Consider the following 13,004-nt stretch of genomic DNA (forward strand, 5'->3'; position numbering starts at 1 on the left):
TTGCTTTCAAATCAATATATATTCAAATAAAACAAATGGCATATTTCATGTTATACACAATTGAAAGAATGCCCGAATTCAATGTAAACGTGAGATTTCTGGATTCTATTTGGAAACAACAAAAATACTGAGGAAATCACAAATGGAATCACAACAATTCTCTTGAAAACTACAATGATGGAAATTGCTGTCAACAGCTCCTCAAGTTTTAAAATTAAAGGAGTATAAAAACCATGATTTTGGGGGCTGGGATGTCTCAATTTTCGGGGCCTTTGTGAAATATTTACAATTTAAAAAAAATAATAAAATGATAGCTGCCAATCACTGGGTGAATTCCAGATCTAACAAATATACTTCTGAAAGAAAAAAAGTGGCATGTTGCAGCATCAGTAGACCTTTTTTTCTCAACAATAAGTTGAAATGGCCATCTAAGTTTGGCTCCTGGTTTGTCTTATGTCCCTGAGAATCCTATTCCTTATAAGGATGGTCCAGGAAAGAATATAAGAGAAGTAAAGGAGGAATGTTGTTGTTTTGTTTTAATGGCGCTTTCAGCAACTCTGGCTATTTGCGCCAATAACTGTACGTCTATTCATACACTTTATTAATCAGCATCACATTACGGAGTTAGGAAGGGAAGAAGGTCCACTTTTAGAGGCAGGAGGAAACCAGAGTACCCAGAGAAAACCTGCGAGAGCAAGTATGGACTGGAAACCAGATACACTTAAAGCCTGGGCCAAGCCGGGACTCAAACCCGGGCCTCATTGGTGCAAAACGAGGAAAGAACCTTCGCCTTTTTATGGCATCACCTTGACTTAGTATATCTTTTGTCATTAACATCTGTTTCAAGTATTTTTTCCAATGGCTTGTTTTGAGCAACTTGAAGAAAATTACTCAATTATTTCAAAGTTTTGAACTCCTGATGTACTGCATCTCTTGGCAACACAAAGAGACAGACACCAATTGGCATGCAAGCCGTAATTGGTAAGTAATCACCATGAAGTGCAAAAGATGCATTATGACATTGACTGCCGGAGTGTTTTGACCATGCTGGTCAAGTAGTTGAATGGCAAAGTGTTTGTAACTTTCATCCAACAACAAAGTTACCTTTCAGGGGTGGGTCTCAGGCTATGAGGAAAGGGGGGTGTAGTGATTTTATGTCTTGTATTTCAACTTTACCAATAGTGGTATCGCAGAAGACAATAGCAGGAAATGAAAGCATTTCCTGCAAACGACAGGGCAACAATTCAAACTTTAAGCACTTAAACATTACACATCAACTCAAGTCAGCAATTTGGATCATAAAAAATTTCATTTAATTTTTTTTTATTTAAATGTTATTGGACAGGCAATCCTTACTTCTGGGAATTTTGTACAGCTGACCTTAATTTTTAACTTCTTACAAGGTGTGCATGAGTCCAGAGACACCTGTGAAGCCTCGAGAAGTCTTCCTTTTACACAGCAAGATCGAGGAGTCATTTTTGGCAGGAAGTAGATGAAAAAATATGAAATTCTTGCCAATTTTGGCAGGTGAAGACATCCACATGCTATGCATTAGCAGGATCCTCAAAGAAAGGACTGCCTGTGGACAGGGGGTCAGACAATAGGCGGTATTAAGGCAGGAAAGGACCCAAGCATCAGTAGGATTAGAGAGGGTTTTAGACATGGGGGGGGGGAACAATCATAACCCCAACCCTGTTGCACCCGGCTACTTAGGGTAAGCCTTGGCATTCCTTACAATAGCCAGTGCACTTATGATACGTTTGGTTTACATGTGTGCTTTCCTATGGGAGCCAGGCGAGGATGGCAGATTTGAAGCTCCACAGGACGGCATAAATGCAAACGAAGTGTGACTTCATCAATAGATTGGCCTGTTGAACTCATGTATTGAGAAATAGGGGGGGGGGCTCAGGCAGTATGGGTCACTGTGTGTAGAGCATTATGTCCCAGTTGAGTAGACTGTTGAGTAGCGACTTCTCTGGGATGCGTTCTGCTCTTTTAGCTTACTGTACCATTGCGGCGGATCCTTTGAGGTCTGGGAACCAGGCAGAGAGAGAGAGTAAAATTTGCAAAAAATTATTACTGGAAGCTCCAAGGCTTGACATTTATCGGTTACTGAACATACAACGTGACTATCCCCATAAAACTTCGAAGGCATTACTAAAATCTCTTCACATATATTTTTGTAATCAAATGAGTAAGGAGTGAATTATATGACACAAAACTTTACCTATTAATTCAGTCAGGAATAATAACAGTCATGACTTTTGATTCAGTAACCAAGTTGCTGTGCATGTCAATTTCTTCTTTGTTATAAAGATAATCACTTGCTTTTGGGCATGTGATTAGTAAGGGGTGTTGCAGCATACCTGTGTACAAAAATTGTTTATTTCTATGGAGTGAATTTTTATGTGTGGCCTTTGACAGAAGTGGCAAGTTTCTTTAGCTTTCCAGTGTAGTTTGATTATTGGAGTACTTTTGTCTGTTTCTGACACTAAACACTGGAAACTGATTCTGGAGAGCTTGAGAGTAAGCTTGAGTCAGAGCGATGAAGAGCTGGAAAATGGTACTACAGTTCCTATGTGGTGATGCTTGTACACATGCTGGCCGCTTGAAAAAAATCTGCACTGGTTATGGACATACTGGTTTACAGCAAGAACGCATCTCGAAAAACAAAAAGACCGAACAAACAAGAGGAACGGAGTTGTTGGCACATTGATAAAGCTTATTTCCACATGATTTTGTGGATACTTTTACTCACAAAGATAGTTGGAGCTGGTCTGTAAGCTTCAGCTCTGGGTGACTTCGTTAGTTTGGGTGCTGTCTTTTTGTCAGTGAATGGGTGCATCTTAGCTTGGTTTGGCACTTTCTCAATGTGCACTGGGCCAGGATGTGAGCCAGTGGCCTTGGGTTGGTAGCGCTGGCTCAGGTTTAAAACTACCTGCTTCATGACGGCCATTTCCTGGAGAAATGAATATCAATCGTGGCTAATTAAAGACATAAGACGGTGCATCAAGATCAGACAAAATAAAGCAATGCATTCATCATTAGCAAGGGTGCGTTCATCCTTCCTACGATCTTCTTGTGAGGGGAAAAAGGAAGAAAATGCTGATTTTTACAATACCTCTCTTTGATTAAGAAGTCTTTCTAGATCAGCAGACATCTGATTCCTTGTCTGAATCAACTCCTCTTGCTCCTTCTTTAACCGTCTGCAAGATTGTTCAGGAAACAAAAGGAAATACAGACTCCAATATGACTTTCCAGCTCACCAGCGAAATATTGACTCCAGGGGCAAAGTAACAGAACTGCTTTAAAAAAGGTGTGCAGACCACAGCAGAATACAAGGTTGCTGAAGCGCTGTTAAATGGTGTTGGTGTGCTAACTGTCGCACACACATGGAGATCTCCATTATCCGCTCCATGTGGAACAAAAGAGGGCGTTTTTTTGGTACTCACTGCATAGGCGCTCCATGAGGCGCACAAGTCTATGCACATTTGACCCGGAGCACACTGAGTCCGCAAAACTAATATATTCCAGCATGTATGGTCTTTGCATACACGCAGAACGCGCGCAAGAACCCGCTTGTAACCACCTGTCTTTCTTTTCACCGATTGGGGGTGTACTTCAGCTCGGGGTAGATAACATCACTGATTTGAGCAAGTTCTATCTTAAGGGAGTGAACTTGCTTTTCTGCATCCGAGGTCTCTGTGAAACAGACTGAGGCTCTTTAGCAGCGCTGTAAGAGAGGGTTCTAAATCTTACTGATTTTCAACATCAGACGTTGAGATGCTGGTCATTTCTACTGTTTGCATCACGGTTGAGATAACAATGTGCATGCTCAGAATGACCCAAACAATACTGGACTGAAGTCATGTGGGACTGGTATGTCTTCCGCCACCGAGTCTAAAAAGTCTCCCACAGTGCTAACCCATTTTTAGCTAACGGCAAAATGCACCGCCCCTTTTCACAATAGGCGCGGTTACCATACTGAAGGTCCTAGAATGATCCTGGGTCACAACAGGTAAACTCAAGATGGTTAAGTCATCTTTCTTTCCTGAACATGTGGTCATCTTATTGTGAACCTACCCAATATCCTCCTCCAGAGCAGTGATGTGGGTCTTGTGCTTATTTATCTGGTGGTCTCTGCTACGAATGCTCTCAATCAGATAGTTGTAAGGCTGCTGAGCTTGATCCAACAGCGATGTGGCACTGGACAGCTATGCATAAATAACACATATGCCAAAATGGAAAATTGGAAAACAAGGGCGATTCACAATAGTGCGCCACCAAGAGTTTGCAACAACGCTGACCAATCATAACGCACAAAATTTGTTGACCATTTCCAAATGCGCATTGGGTCGACAAATTTCGCGCATTGTGATTGGTCAACGCGTTGCAAACTCTTGGTGGCGCACTATTGTGAAACGGCTGTATTGGTCATGGAAAATTTAATTTGGGGGGGGGGTGAAACCTGAACGACTTGGATTATCCTGAATTTTATACTGCAAAGAGTACCAGGGGTGTCTATAAAATCCTGAAAGTTTCAGCTTCAGGGAGTTAATCTTTCAAAAGTTAGGGTTATTTATCAGTATTGCCAAAGTACACAATTCCGACAGGTCCAGGGTCACAGAACAATCAGATTTCGGGGCTGAAACCTGACCGAGTGGGATATTCCTGAGATTTATGACTAAAAGGGTACTGGGGATGGCCATGAAATCACGAATGTTTGTGATGACAGCATGCAAAAAATGCCTGTTTAATGTTGCACTCTTCCCCAATCCTACCTCTTCCCCAATCCTACCTCTTCCCCGAGTTGATGCATCTGCGTCTTGTTGTTCTCAAGCTCCTTCTTTAGAGAGGTGTTGATTCTCTCCAGCTGAAGCACCCGTCTCGCCAAATGTACACTGACCAACGTGACAAATGATTAATTAGACAACCAACTGGAGTATGGCTTGAAACTGTCAGTGTATAAAACTACGACCAGAGCCTACAGTTACACAACAGAGCCACTTAGTTCACAACTCTGCCTGGATATCTGTCTTGTACCTTCTGTTTTGGGATGACGAGATACACGCAAGGCTTTAGAATGTCTTTGATCAAATCATAAAGACACGTTACTTTGTGACTATCTGCATGAAAGTAGTGATTTTGATATTGGTTTAATTGGCATGAGTAGTGAGTACAAAATGCAAAAATAAGATTAAACGAAAATGTAATGAAATAAACCCAATAAATGCAATGAAATTTTTTTGTTTTAAGAAAAAGATGAAAGGAAAGATGAGGATGGAAGACAAAGTCATTCTTGGCAAATACAAAGTTTTCAACTCGCACAGATTTTGCATATAAGTGAAGTCTGCGACATTGTCCTTACAAACCTACCTGTGCTGTAGTCTTCGTTTTGCGGTTGATGGCACGTTAGCACCGTAACCGTATGAAAATAGAACTCTTTCTGCCATCTCGTCATTGTCACCTGAAAGTCAAGAGAAAAACAAGGATCATCAATGGACTTTGCTCATCCCCTCCCCAAAAATGTGTTTCAGTAATCCCAAAAAGTCACCTCGAGACACAGAGCAGTTCCATCTATTGAGCAAGACTCAATTTAACGTGGATTTTAATCACCTCTACAAATTTTTACAATTTCCCAGAGATAAAGTGTCCCAAAAATGATAGTCATCTTTTTTCATCCGTCTCAACAGGTGTTGTAAACAGACTTCAATGGTCATGGAAATCACAATGCTTAACCCTTAACCATTGCTGAGCAGTGTCGTGGATATCCAGAACCTCTGATGAGACAATTAATGATGGGAATGTTTTCAACCCCTGTGGCCCTAGTGTGGAAATAAGTGTGAGAGATGGCGCCTTAGACTGACAATTCTAAATGAATATTTTGGTTACGACAATTTTGCATGACTTTTCCATGACATTCTAGAACAACATTTTTCCAGCATCTTCAAAGATTTTCAATAACCATGGAAACCCAGTAGACTAGTGGCAACAGCCACTTTCAATGCATGTGCATGTTACTCCCACTCACAGCCGACCGATTCAGACAATAACCTACTCTGTGACCAAATTACTTGGCTATGACTTGAAAGTACACCGCAGTCTATGACAGAGGCTGCAGCCACTACCCATTCAGTTATGTGTAATTTCAAAGCCAAGTCAAGCCATTCAGACAATGGCTTACTCTCTGCAGCCTGCATGACAACGTCATCTAGCTCTTTTTCTAGTTTCTCGTAGATATCCAGCTTGGCACGCAGCTCGGAGATCTGTGCTTCCAGCTCTGTTGACTTGCGCTCTGAGGAGGTTTGCAAACTGTAGTACTCCTTGGTTAAAACCTTCCAAGAAAACAAAGAAACCACACATTAAATGTAAATTCTGGCATTTAGACTGTTTTACTCTGACCAGACTCATTGCTACAAAACCAGGAGACAAAACCTTCTCATTGATGCAAACTCCAAAGAATACTGCATCTTAAAAGTAAGTATAACCATGACAGAAGGGGAAAACAATGAAAACACATTGCGCTTTCATACTGAACACTTTCTCCAAGAAAAATAAGGTACATATTAAATTACAGTGACCAAGTTCTGCTTTAAGTCTGCTCATGAAATAAAATTCTCACGATACAGTACCAATAATTAGAAACCACTTCAAAATCAGAGTAAGGAAATAACGACTCACTAAAGGTCAGTAGGTTGAGAGTAAAAGCAGTGAAAATATCACCAAGAACTTAAACCAATATGCTAATACAAACCATCTTAACCTATACTTTGAGCAAAATCCATGAGTTGTCTGATTTTGTCTCTCAGTTCAATCAACGCTTTTGCAGTCATTTCCAGGTGACGGTAGTAAGAATCTAAATTTGCAGCACACCAAAATCAACAGGAAGTAGGTCAAGTTACCTGAATCTTCTTACGGAGCTTGTCTAGCTCCACCTGCATCTTGTCCAAGTTCTGCAACGCCTCCTCCTGCAGCATGTGGGCCCTCTCTGCCTCAAACTTGTGCATCCTGACTTCCCCCAGGAGCTCAGAGGTCTTGCTGTCCGATGTCATCTGCAGCTGCCGCAAACTGATCAGATATGATGTTACAAAGGTCAGTCCTGCTCATTTGAGGGGTGCGATCCCACCCTCATGCTGCTGTTGCCCGAGTCTGCCTGTACCTCAAGTGTATATTTCTCCCCATATTCAAACTCGTTAGTCTCAGGCCTGACCTGGACAACAGGTTCATGCTTAGCTTTTTAGTAAGGGCACAAACTTAGAAAAATCCAGTAGTGATCTTTTTCTCAAGCCTAAGATTTTCAACTAGAAGGACTGTATGTGGATCCTTTTCCTTTTTCCAAAATGGCTGTAAGCAATATGGATGTTTCTTCCCTACAGTCTGATCTTCAGTTGTTTCCTGTGTCTGAGAGGTCTTTCAGAAGCCTTTAAATCCAGGCAACATTGGATGGTCATTGACATCCTGGTCTGTTTGTGTCACAGGGCTGAACACACAGGACTGTTTCTGTGTTTCATTACGGATCTAGACAAGGCTGGCTCACACTTCTTGTGCATTCTTTTACATTCTGGTAACATAAGCTTTTGTACTAAGGTTGTGCGATAAGCTCTTGTATGAAGCAGGAAGGCTGCGTATTACAAAGGGGAAAATAAGTTTGAAATTCTACTCTTTCTGGGTACACCAAGTTTTTGCAGGTGAAAATAACCAACACTGTCTCCCTTCCTCTACGCTATAATGGCAACTATCTCTGACGAATATGAACACAACCCTTTCTGCTTAGCAGAAATGTTCTTGGAGAATTTAACTGATTTATTCTGTTTTACTCACTCTGCTAGCAGTTGCTCATATTTGGCACTGCACTCCTTCTCTGCTGCCACCGCTCTGTCCTTCTCTGATATTGCGGCATCGCGATTCTCTCTCAGATTCCTAGTGAAAGAAATGAAAAGAACTCAGCAGAGCTAATGACATGCCCTCTAATAGACAAAGCTGCTTTGGCGGACTGCACTAACTAGCCTTCAAGCTATCATTGCACTAAGCAGACTTAAAGAGTGCTCTGTTTGTTGGTCAATAAATTAGCGACAACTGCAATGATGTGTTTAGCCGGTGTTAAATAACATCTTGGTGGTGTTGTGGTATTCACTGCTGAAATGGAAGTCATTAATCAGTTAAATAGAGCAACGTTGTGTCAACAGAGGATATTCATGCATAGATCAAATCCACTGGAAACATACGACAACAAGTTGTTGGATAAATGCACATTTCCTCAACACAAAATCTGCATTTTGGACATACACTGAATTTGTGCAGAGGCACTTGAGTTACAGTAAGTACAAATATGCAGATGTTAAGAACAGCACTTCCCTCATAACCACGATTCTGCAACCATGCTATTTGAAGACAAGCTTATTGCAGTGGGCTATAGAGGGTTTGCATGGCTGCCATCTTGGACGCCAGTGCTTTTCTTCCACAAGGTATGTACAAAGGAGGCTTGCCTGTGGAACAAACTAAATGCCCTGCAAGATAGCTACCACGCACAGACTGTATTGGTTGGCTGTATTATCTGAGACCAGCCGAGGGAGACAATCTAATTGCTTAATAATAGATTGGCCAATTGAGACCTGTTATTGCAATCTGCCTCTAGCTATGTAACGTTCTTCAGTCCATGCAAAACATAGTCAATTTGCACAGTTGGTTGAAAAATTAAAAGCAAGACTTCATCATTTTACGCACACTGGGCTGCATGGGTAAGAATGTGCCACTTCGGTTCATCCCCTAGTTTGACAAAATTTTCCAATGAGATTTTTTTTCCCCATAAATGTCTCCTGTAGTCATTGCAATGAAAAATGAACAGTCAATACACCCTCAAGGCCAATGAATTGTTCAAGCTTTGTTTTTTGAGGGGTGAGATTCTCTCACAAGCTTGATGTCCAAACCATCCATGTCCAACATTCCATTGGTCAAAATCTGCTAAATGACCAAAGATACCTGTTCTCTCGTTCAAACATCTCTCTGGTGGTTTTTTTCAGCTTGTCCACCTCAGTATCTGTTCGGAGTCTTATTGCCTCAAGCTCCTCACGTAATCGGCTCTCATACTCTGCTTTGTACCGATCCCTGGGGAAACAAAATATAAGGAAGAAGTAACATCTTGGACAAAATCTTTCCCAAACTCATCATCCATTTTAATTTCTTCCTCTAAGTGGAGTTTTTTCTCTGTGCAACAAGCAACAGCAAGATGTATCTTTTATGATAATTTTAAAGGAGTATGCAGGACGACCAGATCAGACATTCATGACTGTTCTGAATTCCATACCTTGACTCGACGTATTTCTCATACAGCTCTTCCCGAGCCCTCTTGGCATTCTCCAGGTCCGTGACTGTGTCTCTCAGCCGACTGTCTGTGTGGTTATACTTGCCAGTCAGATCGCTGAGCTGCCTGTGCAGGTAATCTTTGTCTTGTCTGAGGAGGGATAGCTCTTGGTTCACTGTGGACAACTGTAAATAAAATCGCATTGAGAAACTGTTGGTGTGTACGGTAATAAAATCTTTAGAAGTTCTCCAAAATGAGGCTGACAAACTTTTGAAAACTCTGCATCAGACAACATGCCAATCTCCCTCGATAACCAGGCTGTGAGTAACATTTCTTACCTGCTTGGCCACGTCTTCCTTCTCACTTGAAGTGTTCTTGTACATTGCGTCCAAGTATGTATGTTGTTTCTTCAGCTCCATGTAGTCATGTTCCAGGTGGTCTCTCTCACTAAAAGGAAACCAAAAAATCAACCCAAAAATAAGATCAAGAGCTCTATTTTGAAACCTTGGCGACTGAAAATCTGGCAGCTTCCAAGAGGAAAATTTTCTTCACATAAGTATATGCTATTGAAGGAATTTGGCTGTGAACTGTCAAACATTAAAATTGCAGTCTGTCTGGTACCATGTTTTTGCTCAGCAAACATTTCCTGCGAGCAACTTTTTACACTTTGTTGTGACCTGCCTTAAACATGCCGACAAACTCATGCATGCACACCAAAGATTCTTTTATTTCAATGCTGAACAGTACGAAAAATACTATTTTAAAACTGTTCTTATTCTGGTCCAAATACACAGAAGCTCTACTACTTCACACATCCATTCAGTATACTCGATATAGTGCAATTAGTATTTTAGACCTAGCGCAGTCAGTAATGTAGCTACGGGGGCATGGGGTTACGTACCCCCCGCGGCAAAAGTCCATGCTCCCCAGTAGCGCTCCCCACCTGGAAATTTTGAAATGTACATGTCCAACATATAGGTAAATGTACAAGCCACACTTCATTCAGTTTCAGTAGCCCCTTGGATACATAGGTACACCCTGAATTGCCTCCTCAGAAAATTCATCACAGTCAAGCTACTAAGGAGGGTCGTCTTTTTTTTTTCTTGGAACTGTATGGGAAAGTGGAAAGAATGCAAATACATGTAAGATGGACAAAATAGGATTGCTCCATGAAACACCCAGTGTCACACACCTCTTGATTCTGTCGTAATTCTCCCTCTTGTAATCTCCCTGCTGTATGGAGGCCTTGGTGTCTGCTAACTCCAGAGTTAAACGCTGGCATTTGGTTTCGGCCTCTGATCTTGCATTGTGCTCTGTGCTAAGTGTCTGTTGAAAGGAGAGCAATGCAAGGTGTAACATGGACACTGAGTCGGGCTATGCTGAATGTATGAACATTCAAGCAATGACTGAACAATGGAAAATTTATTTTCCAAATAGCTTATTTGGAGGTGATAAGCAATAAAAACAGGAACAAAATTCACTTGTTTTGTTATAAAGCTACTTTCCAAAGTGTAATTTCAAGGCATTATGAGTAAAGCAAACTTGAATTTAATTCCCTTAAATGTACATGTATGTGGATTTCTTTTTTTGTGATTGGGCAACTGAATTCCTAATTAGAACCAAAGATCTGTTGGTTTTCCCATCCTTCTCCTTTTATGGGGGACAGACTCCTGTCCGTAGACCCCCCCCACACACATACATACAAACATGCATAATTTGGTTTTAACTGAATATTCAAATTTCGATAGAGTGGAAGAGCTAATAATCAATATTCAATAATTCAAATTGACTCAGCCTTAAATATGAGGAACTCTCCTAAATGCAAAAATGCAAAAAGTTGACAGGATTCCACTGGCTATTCCAATGTACATGTAGCTGACAAAAATAACCAAGAAAAGAGCTCTAATCCTGGATAAAAGAAGTTGAAGTCATTACAGTATCCATTACTTGCTCTTTGGAATGTCACCATAAATGTCAGAGTTTCAAGACTTCTTAATGATTAAAACTTGACCACAACTTTTCTGTCAAAAGAGGTACAAATCCTGGGAAAAAAGCAAACATCTTAAATGAAGCGTATTTTATAATCTCAATTCTTTTACAATCTGAAGAACTGCATGAATTATAACCACAATCTGGATTTTGTTCCAAATGGCACATGATACTGTGCCTTTCTACTGTTAACAGCTACAGTACTAAAATACCACTTGGGATCATGTTGATTGAAACGTACGACTTTTGATGGACTTTCTCAACCAACTGATGTAAATTTTAGCTTTCATTTTTTCAAAATCAAATACAGCAGTGGGCCCAACAATCCACTCGCCAGACAATCTTGAGGAAGGCTTGATGGTGGAGTGGTTAGATGCCTGCCCTGGTTTGGCAGGATTTCTTAACCTGTATACATGTACCTGTTGCACTCTTGCTAAGTCTTCCTTGTAAGTGTTGACCTGCTGCTCTAGGGTGCTGTTCCAGCCTCTCAAGTCAGTCAATTCAATCTGGAGGGGTCGTACTTTGTCATACAATTTCACCTGTGATGCGAGCAGACGAAGAAAGAGTGATGTTGAATTGGAAGTTGGCCAAGTCTGAAAATGATACCAATGACTAATGCCTACAGATAATTGCTTCGTCTTTTAAAAAAAATCAAACTCATCGTGCTTTTCATGGTCCAATCTTACAAAATTAAAACAATGCTGAAATGCACTGCACAATTTACTTACATGTACATGTATGTATGCATTTATTACAAATTATGGCCAGGATAAAAAAATAGTAACAAAATTATTTCTTGGCATTTTTTCCAGAACATCAAACCAGAGTTTTCCTCCCTCCTTTGAAATAGTTTTGATTAAAATCTGTCCTCAACATTTTGTATTGAGTCTAGATAATATCAAATTGTTCCAGACCTTGTATCATGTAAACAAGATCCATGAATCAAAATCATCCTCATCTTGATAATTCAATGCTTGGCTAAAATAGGGGGACAAACAGGATGTGTATCAAGAGGGGTCAAACCAAAACTTAAACTGACATGTATTTCTTTAAAAAAAAAGGCAATGTTTGATAATAAATAACAGCCAAATACAGCACCCAGAATATTTCACTTTATCAATAGTTTCGTATAGTAAATCTCTTCCTGGTTCCAATTTAGTATTCAAAACTATCACACAAAGTACTATAAAATACAGAGGCAACATTTGGCATTGCTGACTGGAAACATCAAGGGAAATAGGCTATGACTGTACCAGCCATGCATACTCCCCTGAATAACAATTCTATGAAAACAATGATTTGTTCTACTCACCAACAATGACAACCCCACCGCCCCTTTCTACTCGACAGAAAACTCAGTGTGAGTATCAATACATGTAGGTATTGAGTACAAACAGAGTATGACTGTTGTAAAAGAGGCCTTCTAAACACGGATGACTTGGCACAGAAGGGAAAGTAATCTTTGTGGGAAACTGTCGGCTTATGAACTTCCTCTTGAAAAAAATCTTGTTTCTCTTCCTGTCCCTTACAAATTTAAAATATTGTTCTCCCTCTGTCCTGCATTTCTCTGGTTTTTTGAGTGGACTTTAATGTAAGAATTGATTATAAAACAGATACATCTTTTGTGGTATACACTGTAAAGGCAAGGAAATCGAACATATGAGCTGACTTGTTTTTGTCTTGACCTTGAGTTTTATAAAAACCTAACCTTCAA

The 13,004-nt window shown here is 40.4% G+C and overlaps 1 protein-coding gene across 1 annotated transcript in view; it reads right to left on the reverse strand.

The window, feature by feature from the left end:
* Positions 1-13,004, reverse strand: part of pibf1 (progesterone immunomodulatory binding factor 1) — a 20,838-nt gene continuing 7,834 nt past the window's right edge. Inside the window, exons 4-17 of the mRNA XM_022235904.2 lie at positions 11,710-11,829; positions 10,494-10,627; positions 9,640-9,748; positions 9,305-9,486; positions 8,980-9,105; positions 7,822-7,920; positions 6,903-7,068; positions 6,185-6,335; positions 5,377-5,467; positions 4,799-4,901; positions 4,084-4,214; positions 3,122-3,206; positions 2,759-2,959; positions 1-2,032 (exon numbers count right to left, since the gene is read on the reverse strand). Of these exons, the coding sequence (XP_022091596.1) occupies positions 1,937-2,032; positions 2,759-2,959; positions 3,122-3,206; positions 4,084-4,214; positions 4,799-4,901; positions 5,377-5,467; positions 6,185-6,335; positions 6,903-7,068; positions 7,822-7,920; positions 8,980-9,105; positions 9,305-9,486; positions 9,640-9,748; positions 10,494-10,627; positions 11,710-11,829 (1,794 nt within the window). The 3' untranslated portion in view covers positions 1-1,936. The remainder of the gene's footprint in view (positions 2,033-2,758; positions 2,960-3,121; positions 3,207-4,083; positions 4,215-4,798; positions 4,902-5,376; positions 5,468-6,184; positions 6,336-6,902; positions 7,069-7,821; positions 7,921-8,979; positions 9,106-9,304; positions 9,487-9,639; positions 9,749-10,493; positions 10,628-11,709; positions 11,830-13,004) is intronic.

This window comes from Acanthaster planci, linkage group LG02, assembly GCF_054643075.1.
Source record: "Acanthaster planci isolate LZ-2023a linkage group LG02, COTS_SCS, whole genome shotgun sequence".
Classification (NCBI taxonomy): domain Eukaryota; kingdom Metazoa; phylum Echinodermata; class Asteroidea; order Valvatida; family Acanthasteridae; genus Acanthaster; species Acanthaster planci.